The 25,670-nt window shown below is 43.9% G+C and overlaps 2 protein-coding genes across 10 annotated transcripts in view; one reads left to right on the forward strand and one right to left on the reverse strand.

Annotated features, from left to right (window-relative positions):
• ZNF106 (zinc finger protein 106) overlaps positions 1 to 11,436 on the forward strand; it is a 55,777-nt gene extending 44,341 nt beyond the window's left edge. For 6 of the 8 annotated variants that reach the window (XM_039888387.1, XM_039888389.1, XM_039888394.1 and 3 more), the window contains 7 exons: positions 2,135 to 2,326; positions 2,793 to 2,855; positions 3,871 to 3,990; positions 4,514 to 4,585; positions 5,415 to 5,486; positions 7,089 to 7,235; positions 7,530 to 8,806. In XM_039888387.1, the coding sequence (XP_039744321.1) occupies positions 2,135 to 2,326; positions 2,793 to 2,855; positions 3,871 to 3,990; positions 4,514 to 4,585; positions 5,415 to 5,486; positions 7,089 to 7,235; positions 7,530 to 7,586 (723 nt within the window). In that variant the 3' untranslated portion in view covers positions 7,587 to 8,806. Of the gene's footprint in view, positions 1 to 2,134; positions 2,327 to 2,792; positions 2,856 to 3,870; positions 3,991 to 4,513; positions 4,586 to 5,414; positions 5,487 to 7,088; positions 7,236 to 7,529 lie in introns of all 8 variants that reach the window. The other 2 variants (XM_039888386.1, XM_039888388.1) reach the window with 1 other exon arrangement.
• Positions 10,572 to 25,670, reverse strand: part of CAPN3 (calpain 3) — a 43,495-nt gene continuing 28,396 nt past the window's right edge. Inside the window, exons 9-24 of one of the 2 annotated variants that reach the window (XM_039888395.1) lie at positions 25,174 to 25,251; positions 24,238 to 24,398; positions 22,921 to 23,090; positions 22,556 to 22,567; positions 21,654 to 21,862; positions 20,899 to 20,935; positions 19,075 to 19,092; positions 16,025 to 16,138; positions 14,969 to 15,046; positions 14,525 to 14,582; positions 14,367 to 14,431; positions 13,790 to 13,858; positions 13,620 to 13,698; positions 13,292 to 13,408; positions 12,950 to 13,008; positions 10,572 to 12,556 (exon numbers count right to left, since the gene is read on the reverse strand). In XM_039888395.1, coding sequence (XP_039744329.1) covers positions 12,530 to 12,556; positions 12,950 to 13,008; positions 13,292 to 13,408; positions 13,620 to 13,698; positions 13,790 to 13,858; positions 14,367 to 14,431; positions 14,525 to 14,582; positions 14,969 to 15,046; positions 16,025 to 16,138; positions 19,075 to 19,092; positions 20,899 to 20,935; positions 21,654 to 21,862; positions 22,556 to 22,567; positions 22,921 to 23,090; positions 24,238 to 24,398; positions 25,174 to 25,251 — 1,351 coding nt within the window. In that variant the 3' untranslated portion in view covers positions 10,572 to 12,529. The remainder of the gene's footprint in view (positions 12,557 to 12,949; positions 13,009 to 13,291; positions 13,409 to 13,619; positions 13,699 to 13,789; positions 13,859 to 14,366; positions 14,432 to 14,524; positions 14,583 to 14,968; positions 15,047 to 16,024; positions 16,139 to 19,074; positions 19,093 to 20,898; positions 20,936 to 21,653; positions 21,863 to 22,555; positions 22,568 to 22,920; positions 23,091 to 24,237; positions 24,399 to 25,173; positions 25,252 to 25,670) is intronic. The other variant, XM_039888396.1, reaches the window with a different exon arrangement.

The raw sequence follows: 25,670 nt of genomic DNA on the forward strand, positions 1-25,670 counted from the left end.
TTCTGGTGTAAGTGAAACAAGATCCTACATTCTGTCTGTGCAGACCAAGTGTGCCAAGACTAAAATGTAACTCTACTAAATTAAACCAAGCCTGACAATTTGGAGCCAAATAATGAGTCACAGGTTAAACTAGTCTTTATCTCATTTTAAGAATGACACCATGAAAAAGAAGCTTAAATTCCTTTGAGTATGACATTGCGGTTTGGAACCGATTTAGGGTTTCATGAGGGTAGCCTATTCTGTAAAGTGAACCAAGTCAGAGGTTCGCCTTCATGTCCATGTGGCCTCATTTTTTTCTAACCCAAAGAGAAATCATTTGTTGAACAAACCTTTGTTGAGCATCTGTTATGTTCTAGGCCCCAAGATGAGGCTTAGAAAATGAGTGGGGACCAATTCTCGATGGCCTTTTATATTTTGTTGATATAGTGGGACTTCATTTTGTAGCCTTTAAAAGATGAGAGCCATCCAATTTGTATTTTAAGAAAAGTCACTCTGGAGTTGATGAGATTGGAAAATGTTGGTAAAGATAGAGGCAGGGAGACCATTTAGGAGGCTTTCTAATGGAAGCTGACATGAAAGGTTAGACTGAGGATGAAGAGAAGAGAATGGATAAAAGGTGTAATCTAAGAGGTGGAATTGATAGGTTTGGTTGCTAATATGTTGTAGCACTATATCCCAAGGTCATCTGGTCATCTTTTAACAGCGTATTAGAATATTTACTACATTATACTCAATTATAGTATCATTCATATGTTTAGTGAATATCTACTATCCTTCCACATGCTTAGCTGGAACTACTTATAAGAGATACAGTAAAATATGCCATGGTTTTTGTCTTTGAGAAGTTTAAAATCAAGTTGGAAGAATCTAGCACATACAATCAAGTGCCAGGTTATTTGGTTCACTTGCTAGGAATAGATTACAGAAAGGTAATTAGCGAGGGTGTTTGCATTCCAGATGTGAAGTTCTAACACCCTAGATTAGATTCGCTTAAGACAATAGAATAAGAAGAAATACATTTAAAATATTTTAAAGGATAAAATTTGATAAGTACCAAATTCTCCTCTGTTGTAAGATTGTTATCAAAGGTAAATAGAAGTGAGCAAGACTTAGGGGCAAAATGACAAGAAATTCAAATGGTATTTAAATGCTTGAAAAAATCCCAGAGAAGATGGACCTCGAGGCAGAGATTTGAGAATCTCTGCAGAGATATGAATTTTGAAGCCTAACAAAGCTGGGCCTTTTCTGATTTGCCCAAACTCCTAGAATGTAGTACTTCTGGGATCTCAACAGAAAGCCAGGGCTTTATACCAGGACCAGTCCACCATCGGGCCAAACTCTACCCATCTCTATCTCCCAGCACCTTAAGATGGCCGAGATCGTTGTTTAGCTCTGTAGGCTTCCAGCTGCTGCTTTGTGCTTATTTAGTTTCCGGGAGTTTTACCCCATGTATTTACCTAAAGTACTTCTTTAGAGTTTTGGGAAAGTGGGAGACTTCATGAACAAGATTTTTGTGGGGCTAAGGGAAGCGAGTCCAAAATATGAGATAAAGGAATTTGGGAATTCGAGATGTGACCATGCCACTTTGACTGATATATAAAGGCTCTGTAGTCCGCTCAATGATGTCATGAGAGGTGACAGAACCAAAAGTTAGAAGAACATCAGAATTACAACAAGGTGGAGAATGAGAAACTAATTGAAATGATCTAAGAAAATCGCTCTCAGTAGAGAATTTTGGAAACACCATGCAAATAGAGTGCATAAATTTTGGATGACAAAAAAAATAGTGAAATTGTTCCTGGGTCTGTGGCATGGAAAATGTATTAGAAAAAAGGTTGATCATTATCATTAACTTAAGGGAAGAGAGAGAAGATATATAAAGAGAATAAAGTTCTAATTATGATCAGGATAGTGTGGGTTGAAGTTAGAAATGAGTTTATAAGGTAAGAGTTTGCCTCCACTGGAATGGAGGGAAAGGGAGCCATACACAGAAAGAGGTTGGGGATGGGTATGAGAACTTAAGTACAGGTAATAGAATTTAGAGTTCATATCAAGGTAGTGATTTGGGTCAGTTGATTTTGAGGTTTACCAGTTAAGTTGCTTTTACTTCATATAATGGTGGCTTATTTTTCAGAACAACAAGCGACTCGAAGTCTTCGAATGCCATGGCCCGCGGGCCGTTAGCTGTCTTGCCACAGCTCAGGAAGGTGCCCGAAAGCTGTTGGTTGTGGGGTCTTACGACTGTACCATTAGTGTACGCGATGCACGGAATGGACTCCTCCTCAGAACTCTGGAAGGCCACAGCAAAACTATTCTTTGCATGAAGGCAAGTATAGTGCAGGGGAACTGGAGCTAGTCGTGCAGCACAAATAGAATTGTTTGAACATTTCCTCTGTTGTCTAATGCCTTGCTTAGAACACAGTTATCCTGAAAAGAGGAAGGAGATTACAATTCCTTTCTTCAGGCCTGGGTCACCAGTCACCAAAGGACACACTCTTTAATATGTTAATATGTTAACTTAGAGACAACAAACACTCTAATGCCCTTCTAGGCTACTTCATAATCATTCTGAAGAGGTAACAAACCCAATAATACCTTGCCAATTCATCAGAGTACCTGGTTTTAGAACATAAGTTTCAGTTCAGAAAATTTGTCTGAAAAACTTATTTTATACTTAGTTTATGCTCATCTCAAAATAGGTGGAAATTAGAATTGGCCTGTGTGCATTACTAGTTACAGAGGAAACTCAGAGCCTTATACTGAATCTAACTCATTGCATTTTTTTCTTTAAGGTGGTGAATGACCTTGTGTTCAGTGGCTCCAGCGATCAGTCAGTCCATGCCCACAACATTCATGTAAGCCCTGTTGGTGTAAAGAAATCTTTAATAGAATGGTTAAAGCTTGAAGGAGTTCTCAGACCTCTTAGAATTTAAATTAAGCCCCTTTTCCAGTGAAAGGCTTAATAATAATCTCTATGAATAAGCTCTTGGATAATATTAAGCACTCTGGAAATTCTGACCTCATCAGAAATTTTTAATAGACAGATTCAAAGTTTATGTAAGGTTTAGTTTGAATGTCTCATTTAAACTTGAGATAAATTGAGCATCTGAAGCTCTAAAAATGTAGACATAGTATGTAGTTTAAAATAAGAGAAATAAAAACATCCAAGAGACTCTACACAGGTCATAGAGGCAGCTCTTTAAAGCCCAGCTCCTAGTCTGTAAATCTGGGGATAATCTAAGGCCTCAGGGACTTGTCCAGATCTAGTGAAATGATATAATTGAACAACATGAGTTTGAATTGCTTGGATCCATTTATACGTGGTTTCCCAAAATACCTGTACTGTTTTTGATCCGTGATTGGGAATCTGGTATGGAGAGCTAAGTGTATACATTGTTCTGTGGCATTTTATATAGGGGGCTTGAGCATTCTAGGATTTTGGTATCTGCGGGGGATGGGAATGTGGTCCTGGAACCATTCCCCCATGGATACCTAGGGACAATTTAAGTTTTGGGGGAATCAAGAGTTATACACTGATTTGTATCTGCTCAAGGGTCAGCACCTGTAACCCCTGTATTATTCAAGGGTCAGTTGTACTTTGAAAGCTATAAAATACACACAGAGTTGTGACCCTTCTTGTGCTGTGACACTAAGTTCTCTCCATCAAGATACATTTTGTATATTTTGCATAGGTAACAAATGCTTGTGGGATTACTTCAGCTGTTAAAATGAGTACAGCTACATGTGCATATAAGCCTCAGAATTATGACTTTTGGAATTATAGAATCCTAAATCTCAAAGTTAGGAAGCTATCTTGAAAGTCTAGTGACTCTTGAAAGTGTAGTGACTCTTATCTGTCTTCCGATGCAGACTGGTGAGCTTGTGCGGATCTATAAAGGTCACAATCATGCAGTGACTGTGGTGAATATCCTAGGAAAAGTGATGGTGACTGCTTGCCTGGATAAATTTGTTCGCGTCTATGAATTACAGGTAGAATTTAGATCCAGTATTTTGCTTGAATGATTTAGGGAGATTGTCTGTTTGGGTTTGATGTTGATTTTTTTTATATGATAAGGCTGAGGTGGGACCCAGGAATCTGTGTTCTTCACAAGCACTCTAGATAATTATAAAGCAGCTAATTAGTGGACTGTTCTTTCAGAAACACTGCTCTGAGATATGTGGTCAGGCTCATAGGTGTCAAAATTTAAATGGTTTCTAGGTAGCAACTGTAATCTCTAAAACCTGTCTAGTTCTTCTTATCTGCAATTTCAGATAAGGAGACTTTGAAACTACACAGAATTTGGTTTTGCTATTTCCATTTACCAGCTCCTCAAGGAAGAGGACTTATTAGAAAGATTACCATTAGATTATATTTCTGTTAAAATGCTACCGGTACTTCAGCTTGGGGTCGCAGGCATAGTTTTAAACCTGCCCAAGACCTTCAGGGACTATGCTTGTTAAACACAAGGTATAAATAACCTAATTTTCTTTGTATGTTTTTCCTCCACCTAAGTCCCATGATCGATTACAAGTTTATGGAGGACACAAAGACATGATTATGTGTATGACCATCCATAAAAGTATGGTGAGTATTATTTGTCAAGTCACATATTTGCCTTTGATTGTGTTTACCTAAAAGTCTACAAACTGATGATAATGTTATTACTTGTCACTTTTAAAAAACGACATATGCCTCATTATTGATTGCCTTTCTATCTCTTGGCATAATATTATAAAGATGTAAGCTAGTAATATTGTTGAATATTTCATTTTCTTTTTTAAAAAAGTAATTTTTTTAGAATATTTCATTTTTTATTAATAGCTAAAATAATTACAATAAAAATCTAATACCACCATTAAGTAGAAAATAAATTTAAGATATTTCAAAAAAAATTTAGTGGTGCTTTTTCCAGAGACTTTATGATCTGAACAGAACATTAGAATAGAGTCAGATTTGGCCAGTGTGACATAAGTTGTAGCAGACTTAAAAATAGACGCTAACTCACTTAACCCTGCTAATCCTTGATTTATTTTATTTTTAAATTATGAGGTTGAACCAGAATGGATGTTTTTCAGACTCTGAGCAGTAGAATCCTTTGTTCCAGTGAAATACAGGTGCCTAATATATAATGCCCAATGGAAGCCAGAGCTATACCAGTTAAAGTGTAAGTGGGTGCCTCTGAACCCAGCCATGGTTCCAAGAGTGGCTCTCTAAGGAGCACAGCTTCAGAGTATCAAGACTAGAAGACCTAGAAGACACTTTCTCAATGTAGTACTCTAGGGCTGGTTTTGATTTAGTTTTGTGTTTTTCTATTATAGTTGCTACAAGTAGCTTATGACTCTTATTTTGAGAATGTTTTGTAGTTTATTTGTGTGTCTCGTTTTGGTCTGATATGGTAAACCTTTTTCTCCAGATTTATACTGGCTGTTATGATGGCAGTATTCAGGCCGTGAGGCTAAATCTGATGCAGAATTACCGCTGTTGGGTAAGGAGTGAAACTGTTCTTGTCACCAGACTTAGGAGTTGCTTAACCCTAGGCTAATTTACAGATCTTCGTTACCAGTGTAGCATTCTTCTATTTGAGCATCTAGTTTATGCCTTCCATTGTAGGACAAGGAAGCTTATTTTTAAAAACCATACATAAACTGTTTCTATACTTCTTTAATGAAAGCCTATTTTAAGATTAGATATGAGGTATATTTAAATATCCTCCACTCAGAGGTTATGTCCCTGGTGGTTTTTATTTTATTATAAAATCAATACATGCTTACAAAAATATTAACAGTACATAAGTATATGAAATAAAAAGAGGTACTTCTTTTTATGTCCTGCCCAATATACTATACCAATTCCTCAAGGATTACATATATTAATAGTTTGGTTTGTGTCCTTGTTGGTTTTGGGGGACTAGGCATATAAAAACTTGTATTCTGGAAGTTTTAAACTTCAGTTTTCTAGGCTAAATTGCATGGTTTTTATTTTGGGGTGCTGGTGATTTATTTTGGGATGCTGGTGATTAACCCTCAAAACTTTCATACCTGTTCCTTATAAGCCTTAATTAGTTTTAGTAGTTCTAATATTAGTAGTGACCAAATAAAAGTTTATGGCACTGAATTTTTTTCCCTCAAACCCTAAACTTTTCAGAATTGATGGAATGAATGTGACACTCTCTATTTTTAAAGTTAATTTTAGACTTGTCCACAGCTTAATTACTTTTCAGCTTTTTATGCATTACGGTCTTTGCTTTTCAGTCTTACTGAATGCAAGCAAAATCTAGTACAGCATGATGCAGAATATACAAACAGTTAATTCAGCTAGAGAGATGGGGTAAATACTGTCTGGTTTTAAAGCTAGAGGGATGGGATAGTACCGACAGAGGAAAACTCAAATTTGCATTACATTTTAGAAATGAACATTTTTGAATTCAAATTATAAGATTTCGTACAGGCAAGCTGATAGAGACAAAGCCAAGACAAAGAGTCTGTGATTTCTGACTCACGGATGAAATTGAGCGACATTTAGAAGTGAAATTACAGTTAAAAAACAAAAAAGTAGGTAATCACATGATTGTGATTCAAGTGATAAAGATTGTGTGTAAAGTCCATGACACAGTTCTACAACAAATATTTCCACAAATTTTTTTAATCAGGCATTTTTATTTTTAAGTTTACAAGTTAACAGTTCTTAGAATTGTTAAAAATAACCCTTTTAATATTATAGGAAAGCTCTTTGTGTTTTTAAATAAATAGACAAAATCATTTTATGATGGCAGGAGAAAGAATAAGTATGATTTAAATGGAATTATCTATAAATATTTGCTAACTTTTCCTTTATCTAATGATGTAATGGCTACCTTAGTACTCTGCTTTCACAAAATACCAGAGTGTCAAAAGACTTCCAATCTTTTCAAGGTTCCTCATCATATTGATGATTAATTTGGTTGCCTCTGGCTTTGTTTTTCTAGCGAAGATTAAATTAAAGAATGAGGAGTTTTTTGCTTTCACCGAATTTATGGTGTATGAGCAGAAATGCTCTAATGCATGTTTCTGGTAGTCTTTTGAACTTACCTCATTCTGTTGCTTTCTAGTGGCACGGGTGCTCTCTGATATTTGGCGTTGTGGATCATTTAAAACAACATTTGCTGACCGACCATACAAACCCAAACTTTCAAACTCTGAAATGTCGCTGGAAGAACTGTGATGCTTTTTTCACTGCTAGGAAAGGATCCAAACAGGTACATCACTGGGACTCGAGGCTGACCTGAGGTCATTCAGCTGTTTGGAACAGGATTTAGAAGCCTTCTTTGCCTATTTAGAATGTTCAGAATTGCAATAAATAAGGAGAATCTAGGGATTTTTCTTTTTATTATTATTGAGATTTGGGAACTAGCTTAATGAGGTTTCAGATGAAGAATGCTGGGTCCTAACTGCCTTTCAGGTAGTGGTCAAAGAAAGCTCTCTTTGGCTTTGACTTTCTCTTGTCCTCCTCCTAACTTTTCTCTCATGAGCCCTTTTCCCTTTATTCCTAGGATGCTGCAGGACACATTGAACGACATGCTGAGGATGACAGCAAAATTGATTCTTGAAGTTTTTTGCCTCCCATGTTGGGAAGTCATTAGTTGAACTAATTTCACATTGGCCCCTCACACAGGCCACTCTCTTCCCTTCCCTAGTGAAGCAGGGAAGGAGAAAGTGATTACTAGCCAGGCTTACCACTAGCATAAGTCTGGGCAGCTCTATGGGACGATAGGTTACACTTTAAGTTCTTGCTGGAGGTTTGTCAGATTTAAACAGATTTTAAGGAACTATGCGCCTCTGGGACAGCACAGCATATAGTAATTTATGCTACTAGTATTCTCTAGATGTTTGTTAAAGATACAGATCTTAATTGGTTACCCAGTTTGACCCTAATCATACGTATTTTTATTGATTTCAGTTTGTGATTTTTAGCTTATGTTCTTATGATGGTTTAAACCTGTAGTCAGTCTTTTAAGTACCAGTTTGTTCAAATGCTAGATTTTTAGGATTAGTTTTCATTTCTTCAGTTATAGTAACTGGGTCTTGAAGTTGGAAGCGAATAGTTTCCTTTCTTAACAATTATGTTCAGTGTATTTCAATGTTTTGTTTCTTCGTAGGTGGACACAGCTTTAAATGCTAAAGAGAAACAGAGTTTTAACAACTAGAACAACAGCTCTGCTAACTGTATTTTAGGAACTTAGACAGCAAATTACATAATGCCAAGTCCTTACAGACAGCACTACCTAATGAACCTCTCTACAAGTTTTGCTAGAGTGCTTGGTTCAAGGCAGCACACAGACCTAACATCTACCTTGAAATTCTGCTATTAGACCTGGGCATTCACTGCTGTGGGTGTTGTCAGGCTATTTGAACTGGAGGTGTAGCCTTTATCTCCCTTTCCAAGTTTCTGACTCTCCAAGGCTGCTGTGGATTTGAAAGCTTCTGGTTCGTACCATTGCCAAACCCTCTCTCTCCCATTCTCTAGCTGTGCTTACTTAGACTGATGGCAGCCATCGGGTACTTTCTCTGGGTTCTCAAGATGCTTTCTGCTCACCGGTAGCACCCAAGATGGGAGAGTTAGGATAAAACATCTGAATTCAGTTTTAGAGCCTCAAGCAGGCTTCTTAGAGACTGATTTCTGAAACCATTATCTTACTTTCACCTCCCCACTAGCTGGGAAAGAGTGGAATCTGGTGAAGGCGAAGACTCTACCTGCCCACTGAGAGCAGCCACATTAACAAAGCCTTAGTGAGACTGCTTTGTTTTTGGATTTTCTCTGGACTCTTAAGAAAAACTGTAGAAGTGTTGCTTTCCACTCTTTCGTTTTGGATCCTCAGAACTCTGAAATCTTTGGATGTGGCACCTACTGATTTCTAGGATTGCAGAGCATCCAGATTTCTCTCTACCCCTGTTAGTGCACACACATCTACTTACATGTCTTTACTCCCGCTCTAGGGCAGGGGACTCATGGGGGCAGGGTTGTTCATGGATAGGTTTCAAGAGGGTATGCCAGTCCCCTATAATTGTATGCAAGACAAAGTATGTGTTCTTTTTTTTTTTTCCCCCAGGAAAGACTTTAGTGGTTCTTACTGGGTCCAAAAAAAAAAAAAAAAAAAAAAAAAAATTAAGAACTAATCTAGGAGCTACTACTAGATAATGATTGGCCCCACAAGCTATTTACTTCTGTCTCTGTGAATGGGAAAACTCTTGTTGATTACACTGTTGTGATCTGCTTTGACATTTGAGAGAGTACAGAGAGGATCCTGTTGCATAGAGTATTTGTGCCGTTTCTCTATGGGATGAAGAAGCTTTTCCCACCTCTCACCCCCATTTCCTACACAAGTGACCAGGGAAGCTAGGCTGCTCTATGGTTTTGGGAATGGTGATTTCCCAGAAAATCATATTTGGATTTATTGCCAAACCTGGCATTTTTCTCTGTGCTATAGAGAAGCCACATTTTCAAGTTGGCTGGCAGTATGCTAAGAAAGTCTTGCATGCTCTGTTGCATAGATGCCCTTCTGTCCTGAGGACATGTCTGAAAAGATGAGAGTGGTGGAGCCTTTGTAGGGCAGGAAGGTGGTATGTGAGATGTTGGGCAGTTGTGGGGAACCTTCGAAGGTATGAACAGAGATAGAATCAGTAAGAACTGATTTGGGTTTAACTTTGGAAGAATTATGCACAGTCTATCTGCCTTTGTGTGTGCAGTATGAATGTTCCTTGTATGTGTGTATGCACATAGGCACCTATACTTACAATACTTTTCCTCATTTCACAATAATTTTCTTTGAAGCAGTGGCAATACTGTCTTTGTTTCAAAGAAGTGTAAAATTCGTTTAACACCAGTTATCTTAAATGTACTGTGCTAGCCCCGTTTAGAAATAAAGGCACCATAAGTATCTTGGCTGCTTATATATGGTTGTGTGTTATTACTTTTAAGTGTCTTGAAAGTTATACAGGACTTTGACTATTTTTAAGTCTTCTACAGTATCTTGACTGACTGTAGCCCTCTGTTTCCCCTCAGAGAAGAGCTGCAGCTCAGGGATTTGCATTGACTCTGGTATTTAATACTTAATGTAGAAAGGAAACTGTCAGATGACGTGACAAAACCTGACTCATTTCTTATAAGGAGTTGGAGGCCATTTTTTAGAATGTTATTTTTAGTTACGTGTGCCTACTTATAACAGCTAGAAGTCAAGGAAATCATAGTTTTGTGTGCATATGCAAGTGTTTTAATGGCAGTTTGTTCTGAAAAAATGTCAGTCACTTTAAGTTTTATCCTAAAGTTTTTAATCAGGTTCAACATGTATTTTGGCATACTCCTCTACTCAGTTAAAAAGCAAATAAACACAATGCAAACGAAACTCTAAGAACAAAGAATTATCTTGACTTGATGTTACTTGAATGTGAGAGAACGTTGCGACTACACTCCTGCTTTTGAGGGGAGAAGTTTTCTCTGCCTCAGAAGAGTTAGCAGTTGAGTGTTTAGCACCAGACCTACCTATAAGTTATTGGCAATAGCATTGCTGTTTAAGTGGTTATTTGCCGAACGAAAGGTTTTTTTGCTTTTGTTTTTTTTTTGTAGGGGGTAGATTATACAGTGGACAACTTTAGTGACTAGATATGTGGATGATTTGGTTGGGAGTAGGTATACAACACTTAGTGGGATGGTATGGTATGTTTTATGGAAGAGAATTCACTGGAGGGGAGATCAAAATATATTGTGAAGTGAGATTCAAACAGCACATTCCCTCTGGTTTGCTCAAATAACTGCAGTTTCTATAAGCTGACTTATAGATTTTGTTCCTGTTACCTAAAGGAGAGTTCCTAGACCTGTTATGAAGGCCATGCCTGCCACATCGATAAAGTGTTCATTTCGTCCCTGCCCCAGATCATCAGGATCCTCAGGTTTGCAGAGAAGCTGTCTGATGGATAGGAATAGAAGCTGTGGTGGAGGCTATTTGGGCTACACTAGTTCCATATGCAAGTAGATGTGAAATCCTGATGTGAACCAAACCTACTACTTATCAGACAATAACCTCTGACCTCACCTCCAACTCCCAAGTATGTGGCCCTGCTGAGTCACATGGCAACTAACGTTTACCAAATTTGCTCAGATTTAAGGTCATAAGCCAATTGGATTGGGAGAGGAGGTAGTCAAGGAGGAAAGGCTGTTGAAAATCTTTCTCCTGCTTAAGAGAAATACATGCCCTAGAGCTGCTCCAGCATCCCTGGTATCTGATTTTTTTAATATATTGAATACAGATTAGAAGAATGAAATCAGATGACATTGGACTGCAAAAATGTTTATAAGCAAATAGCTTAGCCTTCTTACATTTTGGTATAAAGCTGTGAACTTCATAACTTTGTAAAGCAAGATATAAAGCGAATACAAGAGGAAAATAAAGTACTTTTACTAATTGTTTACTTGTATTACCTTACTGCATATTCATAGCCAGCCTTCTTTTTCATGTTGGTATAGAGAGTAAGGAGGAAATTGGGTGGAAAACAGGTGGTTATAGATAAGCCACAGACCATGGGCCAGATAAGTTTGGCAAACAGCTACATTTAGGAATTTGTCCAAGGTTATACACACAGGTCAGTTACTTAGTGGAGGAGCTAAGATCAAAAACTATATTTCTGCTCCATCACACTCAGGTAACTGGCCCCTCCAGTTATAGGTGACCTATTTATTCTTGATCTTCTATATACCAACAGCTATTCATCTTTTCTCGTGTGTCTTAGAAAGTACCTGAGTGATTTCTATGGTTCAGGTTTTTTTATTTGTGTGTGTATGTTTTTCTTTGTTGTATTCTGAAACTATACGTGATAGGTAAGTGTCAGATTGGAAGCTACTCAGCCCTGCTATGGCTGATATCTAAATGTGAGAACAAAATACAATAGAATCAGCCATACACATGCCTTTATTTAGGTCAACTTTTTTCAGAATGCAGCCAAACTTCTGAGTCAGACAACTCAGAGTATCTAGCCCTCTTTCACTGAGATAGTTTACCCCAGAGAAAGCCCATCCAGAAACAGACAGAACCAAGTGCTAGTTTGGTTATTGTCCCACGGGTGGGAGAACATAAAGGTGATAGAGGGCTCAAGCACAGGAAGTACCGAGTGCCACTGGCAAACGCTTCCATGAACAGCCTAGGGTAAGCTAAGGAGAGCATTTGCTTCAGAGCCGAGGCTGCTCAAATTTGAGCAAAGCTAAGCCGTCAGCTTGGCTACAAATAGCTGAGGCAGACAGACATTTGCCTCCATGTGGCAAAGGGACAAAGTTGTTCTCCCTTCCTCAGTTCTTAACTAAAGGGTCAGTCTGGGTATGACAGATAAATAGATGCCCTGAGGCACAGTGAGGAGTGAAGTAGAGGAGGAACAAGATCGATGAGGCGCCCGGAGGTTTGCTGGGGGTGCAGCTACCGCGTCTTTTGAGGTAAGTGGCTCTAGCTATATGGGTGAATTGAAATCCTGAGTGATCCTGTGTGGCCTTGGCTGAGGCCAGCTTGGTTCAGGCATACATGGTGAGCTGCAGCCACTGAAAGAGGAAGTCCCAAGATCAGAATGCAAACAAAAAAAGAGGGTCCAGCTCCAGGGATCTTACAGGGTAGGGGGAAAGGTACATTCCCAGCATGCCAGACACTGGAATGATTTTCTAAGAAGCAGCATCCTCCCAGATTTCTCCTAGGAAGGTACATGTGTTCCAGCATAAGGTCATTTTAGGAATTAAGGATTCTTTGGAGTCTTCCCCCAGTATACATCCCCCACGAGCCACGTTTCCTGCTGAGCTCCCCCTTACGTTCCTTTCCTCTCCCATCCCTCCACCACCATTTGGAAGAGAGGAGCACACAGTGGGTCCAGTCTGCCTCACTGCCTCCTCTACCTTGAGTTTTCAGGTACAGGGGGAGTATACCTCATCCTTAGGCTTTACCTCTAGAACGTTGAGTTTGATGATACCATCTCCATCCTTGTCAAACGCATTAAAAGCTCCTGTGTGGAAGAATGAATGCACAAGCCCAAGGCCAGTTACAGGCTCACTCCCTCTCCACTACTATAACTTTTCCTAAGAAAACCACACTCTGCCTGGCAGAGAATCACCAGTAGCCCTCCCTTTGCCATCCCGTTTTGAGCCTAAAGAGGTTCTTTGCCTCTGTTCAGCCCAGATGGAATAGATTAGAAGATGATCAGGCTGAAATTCCTCCTGCCACAGCTATTGCTGCAGGAAATGGAGCAGAAAGAGCACAAGAGAGTGGGAGGGTAGCCCCCCACTTACTGAACATGCCCTCCAGCCTGACGAAGCAGCAGATGAAACTGTCAAAGTCGATGTTCATGTATTTGTCTGCATATCGCATGGTAATGATGTCATAGAGCTGGCTGTTGAGGTGGAATCCTGTGGAAGGAGCACAGGAGAGGAGGAAGTAGATTTGCAGTCCTGAGGCCTACATTGTTTCCCCTGCCTCTTGGCAGCTCGGTGGCTTGAGAAAAGAAATGAGAAATCTTTCCTTTCTCTAGTAGGGCCTAGCAGCTTAGTCCTCCCCTCCCGTTTCTGCTTCCATCGGCTCCAGTCCACATCCTGGCCACCCCCCTTTCTTCCCCAGCACCTGCATCATTGACTGCGTTTCGCATCTCATAGCTGTTGATGGTGCCGGATTGGTCTGTATCATAGCGTTTGAAAATTTTCTGGCAATGGAAAATTTGAGGGCAGAAGTCATACACTAAATCCCTGAATCAACCCCCTCCTCCACTCTCACGCTTCATTCCCTCTCCCCACCTGCCAGGCTTTAATCTTCTTCCAGAGGTGATGGAACTCTTGCAGGTTCAGTCTCCCAGAGCCATCCGTCTGGAGGAAGGAGGTCAGGGCTACAGGGTGCATGCACATAGCAAAATCCCCTGGATTGGGGGCAGGGATGGGAGGTGGGTTCTAGTGGGCTCTGCAGGGGAGGTAGCCCCATAGGGAGACTGCTGAGGATATCCTACCCACTGCTCTGTCCTGGTATTTAACCCTCCCCTCCATACCTCCCCAGTCAAAATTAGTGTCTGTGACCCAGGGAGCTTGTCTCTTAAGAACCACATTTGCTTGGGCAGGGCCCCAGGCAGAATCCCAGCCTGAGGTAAGAGCAGAAGCAGGGGCTGGTTACAACCCACTGGCCTTCCCAGCTTGTGCCTCCAACAGTCCCTTTCAGACCAGGTACCAGGACGTTCTGACTCAGGACCTCCTTAAGTCTCCTTGGGCATGAATTTGGACCCCTCTGCCTGACTCTCCCTCCAAACCCCCCCCCCATTGCCCTGGCCCCCATGGGCTGCACAGGGGCTGATGACAGGGTTGGGAAGAGTGGCAGGAAGGATACATCCAAGAGGGCAATCATGCTGCGACAGGACTCCAGTGTGAACCCTTGTGTCTTCAGGTCCTCATCTGGGAGGAATGGAGAAGAGGGAAGAGCTACTTTCAAATAACCAGACACACCCCCACCCGCCCATCCCGCACATATGGTTTTGAGCCACTCACGTTTGTTCACAACTGTGTTAAGGATATTCTTGAGCTCATCTGCACAGATCTCCATGTCCTGAAGAGGAGGGGAGTAGAGTCATGGTTCAAGAGTACAGCCACTGATGGAGCAGAGGCTTTGCAAAATGAATCCCAGCTGTCCATCTTCGTAAAGTCCCTGTCAGTGCTATTCTGTCACGGGGTAGCTGGGCCTTTCCTGAGGGAAACAGGCTTTGTACCCTCAGCTGTCCAGATTGCAGTGGGCAGCTCTGAGTAAAAAGGCCCCTGACCACCCACTGGATATGTTGGTCTAAAACTCAAGGGCTTGACTTGAGGATTTCTGTGCTATCCCGTTTCCAACAAAAGCCAAAATGACCTCTACTGAACAGTGACAAAATAACTGGTGATTTGAGCAGTTAATCAGGGAGAGGAGTATCTGTGGGAGCCGAGGTTGGATGTACTCACATCACCAGCTATCTGCCTGAAAATGTTCCGGAATTGCTGCTGCTCCTCGCTTTCCTGGTCAGTGTTGCCAGGCCGTGGCTGTGGAAGCACAAAGGAAAATGGTTCACAGGGATCAAGGAGATGGGCAGACCCGTGAGGAAAGCTCCTTCTGGGCTGACGGAGCCACAGTGCCTAAAACAACCCTAGGTGGCAGCTGGCAGCAGGAGCTAGGTACGGGACACATGCTCTTTCTTGGTCAAACCTGGTGAGCTGGAGTGAGCATCATCTGTGCCCTGGCGACCTTCACTGGATACCTTCCCAGCCCAGACACCCCAACCAGAGGAGACACATTAACCATGCAGACCTTGTTCCACCACAGGCCCCTTGTTCCACCAGCCCCACCAGTAGAGCCCTCTCCACTGTTCTGAGTTTGACCATCCCAACAAAATGAGCCCCAGCAGGACAAAGGCCAGACTATTCTGACATCTCCAGCTGTCTCTGTCATCAAGGCCTCAGAGGGACTCCTCACCATCCCCCGCTCCATTGCTCGGGCACTCCAGGATGGAAGAGGTGGCCCTGGATTTGTCTACGGACTTTTGTCCCTTAGACTCACTTCCACTAAGGCTTACATGATCACCTCTCCCAAATCTAGTCTAACGCTCTCCCCCTGTGCTCTGGAGGACTCCATTTTTGCTGTCAACCCCCTCTTCTGCTCCTATTCTTTATCATTGCCAAGAGCTCAAGGGCACCAGGAAACAGGAGTTGCTCTGTCTCAGGCTTTGCCTCCCACTTCCCTCATCATCCCAGCTGGATAGGGTCCATCAGGGGAGCTCAGCCCGTCCTTCCCAAGGCCTGGGACTGGCTTGGTGTGGCTGCCACCCCCCAAGATGTTCACTTGAGCAGCATTCCAAATTTGAGGAGAACTTGATGAGAGAAAAGGTCAATGAGACAAATCCAAACCTCTAGATGTTAAAGGGACACCCAACCCCTGCAGCCCCTCTAAACCTGAGCACCCCAAGAGCATAGAAGGATCCCAGTACTTGTTGGCCACCCCACTCATGCCACATGCTCAGAAACCTGTGGGGCTTTCTCTTGCTTATCAGGGCTCGTTTTGTCTTTGCCCTCCTCTGACTCTTGGTCCACACCCAGTTCCTTGTTGCTGTTTGCTCTGTCCGAAACGAAGATGATGGGCTGGAGAAAGGAGGGAAGTAGGGAGGGGGCAGGAAGGAAGCAAGGATTACAGGCTGAGCGGGCAGGTGGAGGCAACCTCCCTCTTGGAGCAGCTGGTCCAGTGGAGAGGAAAAGAACAGAATTAGCTCTTGAACTTCAGTTCAAGCTCCATTTCTGCCATTAACAAGCTGAGTGACTTGGGGCAAAGATGCTAAGTCTCTCTGGACCTCAGTTCCTTATGTCTTCATAATAGAATTATGAGGGTTAAACAAGGTAGCACATGTGAAAATGCTAAGAATGCTATAAGCAACATGATCTTAGTGCAGTGATTTTCGAATATTTTGTATACTTTTTTTTTCCAAGTGGAAACACTGTTCATGTTAAATTTCCCCAGAAGCCCAGTATATGTAGTCATTAAAAACAGTGCTTCTCTGGTTGATGAAGAGGGCAGAGCTCTCTTCCCTGGCACCTCTACATCGCCACGGCAGCTACCGAGGCACCTCCAAGGAACCTCTAGGACTCTGCAGAGGACAAATTGAAAAAGACTCTTTATTAGCGGCACAGTCAATGGGTGAGAGGTCAGAACACTGAACTGGGATCCCAGCCCTGCCATCACATAGGAGAAATATCCTCTCTGGCTTCACTCATCCATTAATGTGGATAATAAATTCTGCTTCGTACTTCTCATAGGGCTCTTGTGAGGGTCATGTGAGACACCCAATGTAAAAGTGGATTGCAAAAACATTTAAGGTGCTACAGAAATACAAGAGATATTTTCAAGACATGCTCATGCAGGCAAAGAGGAATATAAAGAGTAGAGAGCACCTGCCATGCTGTGCCAGTCCCAGTTAGTGCTATATATCCCACAAGGAAAGCCCAGGAAGGCTAGGCTGTAGGAGCTGGTGGCTGCAGTGCAGAGAGCAATGAGGCAATCAGTCTCTCAGAGCAGAAAAGGAATCTGACCGGTCTCTGAGTCCCCATCTACCTTTCCATGCTGTTGATATAGGACAGCAATAATGGACAGACCTATGGACATGGCTCCCCCAGTTTGGGCCCCCAGCAGGCCCCAAAAGCCCTGGCTTACTCTGCCTTCCAAGCAAAAGGTTTCACTTAAGCAACTGAAGCTCATGAGGATCACAGAGCAAGTGGGGGGGGCGGGTCACAGTCTGAGGGAGAATATGTGGTCATGGGGCACCCCTGCCTGGCACATGTCTCCAGGCCTGAGTGTGGATCTGGACAACATACCGTGGAGTGTAAGGGGCCTGCACCAGAGAAGTTAGGATAAGAAACGTGTTTTGGAGCAGACAGACATGGTTTCCAGTTTCAGTTTCCCTACTCATTAGTTGTGTGTCTTTGGGCAAGTCACTTCTCTGAATCTTTATTCTCTCCTTTACAAGGGGAATTATAATAGCACCTACCTCATAGATACTGTCGTGACTGAAAACAGTGTTTTACCCCCAGCGTAGTGCCTACTGTGTGGTAGGTGCTTGATGAATGTCAGCTCTGCTCTGCACCAGTGCCAGTACTTGATGGACCCCTATGATGGATCCTTCCAGGTGCTGTCATAAACACTAACACTAAACATTGTCTGATGGCCAGCAGCTACTGCCCCATGGGATCAAGGATGTCCAAAGGTCAGTAATTTCTGGACGGCGCCCTGGCTGGTCAAACCAAAATTCTACAAGGGGTAACTATTATTGTAGGCATTATTGCCCTGGAGACCAGAAGTTATCAGGTAAATGGAGGAAGGATGGGGTAGGGGGAGTTCGAGTTGCTAAACAACCATGATCTCAAGTTCTAAAAGTACACAAAGGAAACAGGGTTCCTGGTCACACATGAAAACTTTGCTCTGAGGCCCCTGAGATGCTCTTCACGCACATGGCTACCTTTAGCAACAGTGTCCTTACATCAGAGTGGTTATAAACAGGATACCCAGGAGGGGCTATTTGAGGTCCTGGTGAATCATGGTGACTCCCCAAGAACCCAGGAGGGGAAAATGCCCAGGTAACTCACATTCCTTCTTCCCCTTTAAACCAGTCCAGTTGAGCAGCTCCTTTGGGGCTGTGAGGTGGAGGTTCTTTTCCCTTTTTCCCTTTGCCATCTGGACACAGGTGGCACATAGAGTCCATTAGGACCCACGGCTTAGAGGGGGCCTGGTTTCAGAGTGAGACGTCATTATCTAGAAGGGGGTTGCAACAGGCTTCACTAGAGCAACAGCCCTGGTAGTGACTTAGTCTCTCTGGCCATCCTCTCCCACCCCTTCCTCAGAGGGCTTTGAAAAAAGGAGGAGTGGAGAGCAGGCAGGAAAATGAGAGGAGGGAGAAGGAACTGTCCCGTCTGTCCCGTCTGCAGAGCAGGCAGCTGGCATCCCAAGACCCTCACTCTTCCATGGAAACCCTCACACAACAATCTCGCGGTACCCTGAGGAACAGAACCTACCGCCATTCCCCTAAAGAATCAAGCCCTGCTCAGCTAGTCAAACCTGCTTCTGAGAAAGATGGGCGCCCTTTTTGTTTTTTGCAGGACTCCCACGTCGGGAGCATTTTCACTGGTTGGCCATCCTCTCCCTCCCTCATGTGAGAGGAGGACAGTATAGCACGGTGGTTCAGAATGCAGACTCTGGAGCCAGACCACTTCCTGACTGTGTCACCTTGGGCAAGTTATTCAACCTGTCTGTACCTTTTCTTCCTCTGAAAATGGGGGCAACGATAATACTAATCTCACAAGGTTGTTGTGAGAATTGAGTTTATCTGTGGAAAGCACCCAGAAGAGTCCCTAGAACATTGCCTTCACTAGCAAATGTTAGCTCTCATTGTTGCACACCCATAGCCGCAACAGGAGCTCAGGCGGGGAGGTGCGGGGCGATGGGGGAAGAGGCAAGCCTGGTGCGTGTGCACTTGCACCTACATGCACAAACATATTCCATGCTGTCTACCCACTCACCCTGTTGCACCTACCTTGGGTTTTTTCTTTTTCTGCACAAGGAAACAGTAAATGCAGATTAAGTGAAAAGCAAGTTTCCAGAAAACCTGCTGGCTTTTGGCTTCCTTGTGACCTGGTTCTGAACTGGGGGTGGGTTCCAGGATCCCCAAATCTCGGTCACATTGGAGCCAAAAAAGACCTGGAGGGTGAAGGGAGAAGAGAATTCTCCAGGCCTCAAGACCGGCAGCAGCTATGGCTTTGTTTTTAGAATTTATTCTGTTATTGGACACGGCTCAGGAAAGGGAGTTTCTAGCTAATTTTTTTCTATTTTTTAATGAAGTTGGTTACTAAAACACTGAAAGAGTGGTTAACCCAAACTGGCCTAAAAAAATGAATTTTGTTTGATTTATAGAGTTTAGGGGAGGGGGTTGTTTGTTCGTTTTTCAGGAAATTTTTAACATGGAGACTTCATGTGGAAATCCAGGTTTGGGGCTTCTTTTGTAGAATCAGGTCTGGCAGCCTGCACAACAGTCCAGGAGAGCAGCTGCTCTCTGTGACCTCCAGATGGCCACAGCCACCACCACTCCAGTCGTCCCTCCAACACAGAAGCCAAGTGTCAGTTGAGAACTGCAGGCAATTATGCCAGTGTCGGGACACCAAAACCTCCACCACACCTGCCTGCTCTACTCAGGCGACATGCCAGCTCCCATAAGTGTTTGGGTTTGCAACTCCTGATAAACACTCTATACCTGATTACCAACATCCAGAAGATAAGAATAGTACCAAGTGCACTTAATACTAAAACCAACATCTATGATAATTCAGAAGGCACTTGGAGATCTGGCACTGGCACAGGGTCAGAATTAGAACCATACGTGTCACTACCCAGAAGACAGTTCACTGGGGCATTTGCTGTCCTCTTATTGGCCCAGGTCATACACACACAGCACAGGGGACTGTTCACTAACGAAGGCCTAAAGCCACAAGGCAGTCACAAGACTCCTCAGCAAAAGGAGACCCTAACACACACCAACTCTGTGCTTCAAACTCTGAGCCTCACATCCTTGGGGACAGGTCTCAGCATGAGAGTGGGGAAGAGAGCTGGAGTCTGAGTTCAGAGATTCTGGATGTGAGTTCCAACCATGCCATTTATGAGCTCTGTGAACCCAGGGAGGCCATTTAACTACATTGAGCCTTTACTTCCTTACTTGAAAATCAGAGATAATAACCTTATTACATCTCAGAAACCTTGCAAGGATCAAGTGAGATAACACATGTGAGAGGTATTTTGTAAGATATAAAAAACGTGAATAACAATCACCATTCGAGGGCCTGTGCTATGCCAGACACTTCACATACACAATCTCATTGATTCAAACCTCAAAAAGCCTTGCAAGGCACGTGTTATTATCCCCATTTTACAAAATAGGAAACCGAATCGGATGGGTTATATAACTTGTCCAGGTCACCCAGCTGGTAGGCGTGGTAGGCGTAGGACCCAGCTTTTGATGCTGACTGCAGAGCTGGCGTACTTTTTTTCACTATGTGAGATTGTGTCTCATAATTCACTATTAGCTGCTGCTCTCGTCGTCTCTTCCTCTGTCCTTGATCCCTCCCTCTAATTTTTCAAACTGCTTCTTCTTTCTTGGACTCTTCAGTACTTCCCAGCCCCTGGACTGACTAAATGGCCCTAGGACCATAAGGCCCATTACGTCTGGTCATGACGAAGAAGTTGCAGTAATGCGGAGTAATTGCTCTGCGCCCCACCGATTCCCATCTTCCTCTGCCAATACTCACTCTCCCCTCCACCACCCACCTGTCCCCTGGACCTTCTGATATGTAAGAGCTAAACTACTCACCACTGGCCGATCCACGGAGATTGTATTTTCAACTTCCCTGTGAAGAACACAAACATGAGGGGGGCCCATGTCACCAGGAGCAAGTAGGAAGCACACAGAGGATTTGCTCAGGTCACATGACCTTTCAGAGCTAAGTCAGGACTGACTTCAAGAGAACTCCACCCCAGGAACCAGTCTCATGTAGGCACCATCCCCAGCAGCCAAGTGTAGACATACAGATTCTCGTTGGCTTTGGCTGGAGCTCTCAAAGGCATGACCTACCCACCTACCCATAGACCCTGTGCTTCTTTCAGGGACAGAGATTAGAGTAGCAGGGCCTATGATGTATCTGTGGTGGCCAAGAGGGCAGGATATGGCCTTGCTGGCTTCCTTGACCACCCTACCTAAAAGTTCAATCACCCCAACACCTCTTATCCCTTGTCCCGACTTTACTTTTTCTGCTTATCACTTATCAAATTCTAACATACTATATATATATATGTATCTTTTCCTATACATTGTTTAGTAAGCCCATTAGGGCAGGGATTTCTTTTTGTTTAACTGCTCTACTCTCAAATATCTATGGGATGACTGAATGAAGGAATGAATGAATAGGGCAGATGTGACCAGCTCAGGAGTGGAGGAAGAAGTACAGTCTAGTCAACATATCCTGGGACTCCTGGCAAAGACTAGTCCAGCTGCCTCACGGCTCTGATCTCTGGAAGGGGCCACGTGAGCTTTTAGGGACAGCTGGGGAAAGTGGGGCTGGGACTCACTCAGAGAGGTTCCTCTTTTCAGAGAAGACCCGGAGGATGAATTCTCCCTCCTGGTGGGGCTCGTAGGTGGAGGGCACGATGACATACTCGCTGGGAGGCAGGCGGAAGCGCTCAGACACCTCCCGCATGTTGATGTAGGTTTTGCTCCTGGCCTTGGAGGCGTTATACAGGAAGAAGTCCTTCTGCAGGTGCTGCTTGTTCCCATGCATCTGAAGGAGAGAAGAGCCCAAGGCACCTGAGCCCATTGGGAAGGATGCCCTGTCCTGCTTGTAGTCTCTCTCCAGGGGTCCCTTCCTGACTTCCTGGTCACCCATTTCACAGTCATGACCTACCTATTTCGAATTCCCAAGGCCTCAAATAGCTCAACAGCTGTGGAGCTCCCTACCCCATTTCCTCTTCCTTTTCTGTTGTGATTCAGAAGTGAAGGTCAAGTCTACTGTTCCTCGACTGGGGATCACTTACCAGAACTGCTACTGGTCAACTTCAAATCACCTCCAGGCTGGGGAAGGACCCCAAGGAGGCAGGCGGGGTCTTAGCTGGGGTCTGAGGGAGGTGATTGCTTCATCCCAAAGAGGAGAGTCCCTCAGAATGTGACTGTGTGTGAGTGTATAATTGTGTGAATGTGAATGTGTATGAGTGCAAACAACTCTAAGTGTGAACGAGTGAATATGAGTGTGTGACAGCATGTGTGACGGTGTCTGGTGGGAAGAGGAAGGGCGCATCATGAGGGTGGTAGTCAGGAGGTCATGCACCTGCTCTGGAGTTGAGGAACTCAGGCGAGGCCCTCTCCTATCATAGTCCTGCCCACAAACCCTACCAGGGAGCTTCTCGATGTGCCACCGACAGACACGGGCCCCCCAGGTAATGCTGCACACGACTGCTGGCTTCTGCCCCTTCTTTACCTCTTTGGGAACCTTGAGGAGAAATAGAAAAAGAAATTGTTCAGATTCTGTGGATCTCAGATCTGAATGGGGATGAAAAGCTTACAGGAAGGGAACACCAGCAATTGTAGAGCAAATGCAGAAGTCTGACTCCCCATGTACCCACCTGGCCAGCCCCACTCTACCAACCCCACCCTGGTTTTTTTCCCCACTCATTACAAATATCTAAGTGGTTCCAACACAAGTGAGCCTAAAACCAGGAGTCCTGGGGGCGGTCACTGAGTAAAAGGGAAGCCGGAGGGCTCCTCTGGAACCCCCGAAAGCCTCCTCCCTGGGGTGTGTGTTTCCTGGGCTGAAGTTCCTGAAGCTGGTCAGGAACTGCACACCTCGTAAATGGCAAAGCCGATGGTGAAGAGGTTGGCCCCGAGCTTCCGGTCTTTCCGCCGGTTCTTCTGCATCAGGGCCACCAGGAAGCTACAAATCACCTCGGAGTCGTCGGGGTCATCATCCTCCTCTAGGAGCTTTAGACGGTACTGCGGGTTGGTCCAGAAAGTGTCTGTGCCCCCCGGAAAGGAAACATGCATTCAGATCTGCCTCTTGGAGAAAGGGCAGGAAGGGAAATGAGACAGAGGGAACCTGTTTATCTCCTGCATCTAGGTGCTCAATAAATATGGAAGAAATGACTGAGGCGTTTGTCTAATTATTTGGGGGGCAGCCTGTGCTTTCATTTGATGGAGCTGCCCTGATCACCTGTGTGCCTTCTCCTCCCTCTTTGAACGTTCATTCTCAGTCTTTGCTGATGGTTTCACTTTTCTCACCTGTCCCTTAAATGTTGTTGGTTCCTGGGATTTGGTCCTAGGCCTCTTCTCCCACCCCATTCTGCCCTCAGCCCCAGGCTGTCTTATCCATTTCCATTTTTTAACTTCCCCCTACAAGCTGATGATGCCTGAGCTATAGGTCCCAACTTCAATCTTGCTTTTGACTCCTTCTTCCCTTCTCTTCCTGTCTCTCTTCTGTGTTTCCTTTCTTCCTTCTTTTTGTCTTTTCATCCTTTCTTCCTTCTTTCCACAAATACATGTCGAGCTCTGATCACATAACCAAGTACCATTCTAGTCTGTGCATCCAATTCTCTATTACACATCTTCACCTGGATATTCTACAGATGCCTCAAACTTTCCATGTCCCAAACTAAACTCCCCTCCTTACAAACCCCACAACCAACTCCACCAAAAACAACACACTGATGTTTTTCTGCTGTGTGTCTTATATTGTAACATTGATACCATCCACTCAGGCCCTCAAACTCTAGGAATCTTGAAGTCATTCTTCATTCTTCCTTCCCCACATCACCCAATATTCTCTCCCCTAAGCCCTCTTTCCTCCATCTGCTTCTCCTGACTTGGCCTAGGCCTTCAGCATCTCCGGCTTGAACTCTTATAGTAGCTGTTAACTTGGTCCTCCAGTTCCATTCTCAGCATTGTGAACACAGGATTGTTCTGACACAATGTCCTGTTTAAAAGTGGTTACTAACCCCTTACTGCCAAACTTCCCAGCATGGCAGTTTCCTTCTCAGTAAAATAGGGAAGGTTTAATAAGATAATGTATGTCTGGGGCTCCGTAGAAACTCGGCAAATGCCAGTTAGTATTATTCTTCTGGGACCTCATTCTGCTTGGACCCTTCCCCCATCCAGAGCATCTCCCACCTGGAAAGTTGCGGCAGCCTCCAGCAGAGCAGCCCCTCACCCAGCGGCCCTCATTCACGGACACTGTCCAGGTCTGAAGCTTGTCGGACTCCAGGGCATCGGCTGTGAGGTTGCAGATCTCCAGCTTTGTGAAATGGTAGATGAAATCATCATATGACATCCTGAGAGGTTGGAAGAAGAGAGAGATGCATATGGGAGGCTGGGAAAGGTCAGACTCCAGGGCTAACACAGTGCAATAAAATAGTCCAGAGGAACTTGGTCACGGTCCCAGAGAGGACCCTGTCCTCCCTTTTTAGGGCAAACACTGTCAGTTCTGATGTATCTACCCCAAGCTGTCATCTCTTCTAATGTGTTCTTAATGGGAGAGCTCAGCAGCAATTCAGTTCTCCAAAAGGTTACCGTGTGACCCTCCACTGGGTCCATGCTAATTATAAGACAGAGAGTAGGGGAAGGACGGACAATTAAGCAAGCAATCTTAAGGGTGACAAATATCACAGATAAATTAATCTCAGTCCTGGGGAAGACCAGGGGTCTTAAAGAAAGTTCCCTTTAAAATGAGACTTGAAGGCTGAGTGGAAATGATCTGGGCGAAGATGAGGATGGCACTGGGTGAGCAGAGTAAGTAGAGCTTCCTAGGCTTAGAAGACAGCTCTGTGAAGTCTAGGGAGCAGTTGGTTGGAGCAGTATGCAAGGTGGAAGAGCACAGGTGAGGCAGGAGCCACATCATGGTAGCCTGGTCTCTGGCTCGGTCATCACCATGACCTGGCAGGCTCCTCCTAGAACCTCATTCTTGCTGGGCTTCCAGCTGGAGGAGAACATAGCCCAGATCTCCCAAGGGCTGGAATCTGATGGCCTCTCTCTGGGAATTAAAGTTTGAGATTTCAGCTCCTTGCCCCATCCCTTACCCTTTAGGGTCCTCCTGGGTCCTGGACTCACCAGAACTCTCCATCCTCAGTGACCTGGTGCTGCAGACGAGCCTTCTCATCTTTGTCTACAAAGCTCCAGTCCTTCCAACTGGAGGGAAAAATGGAGGAATTATGGAAGGAGAAGGAAAGGAAGGCCTGAAGTGGGTTGGGACAAGAGGTACCAGAGAGATACAAAGAAATTCAAAGAGCAGCCCATCTCCAGGTTGTAGCCCATCTCAAAATTCAAATCTGATCTGATCCCCTCACTGTAAAACCCAATAATTGCTTCCTACTAGCCTCACGATTAAGATCAAACTCCTTAAATGAGTTTATAAGGGCTTGACCTTTCTCTGGCTGAATCTTTTACTCCTCCTCACGCTTTAAAGGCTGGGAGTTGGGCTCTGGAAATAAACTGAGATTCCAATTTCATATACCAGAACTAGCTATGGAACCATGAGCAAGTTGCTTCACCTTTCTCAACTTTTGTTTTCTCAACTGCAAAAGAGAAATGATTATATATCACCTGCT

Source organism: Pteropus medius, unplaced genomic scaffold (genome assembly GCF_902729225.1).
Source record: "Pteropus medius unplaced genomic scaffold, Ma_sr-lr_union100, whole genome shotgun sequence".
NCBI lineage: Eukaryota > Metazoa > Chordata > Mammalia > Chiroptera > Pteropodidae > Pteropus > Pteropus medius.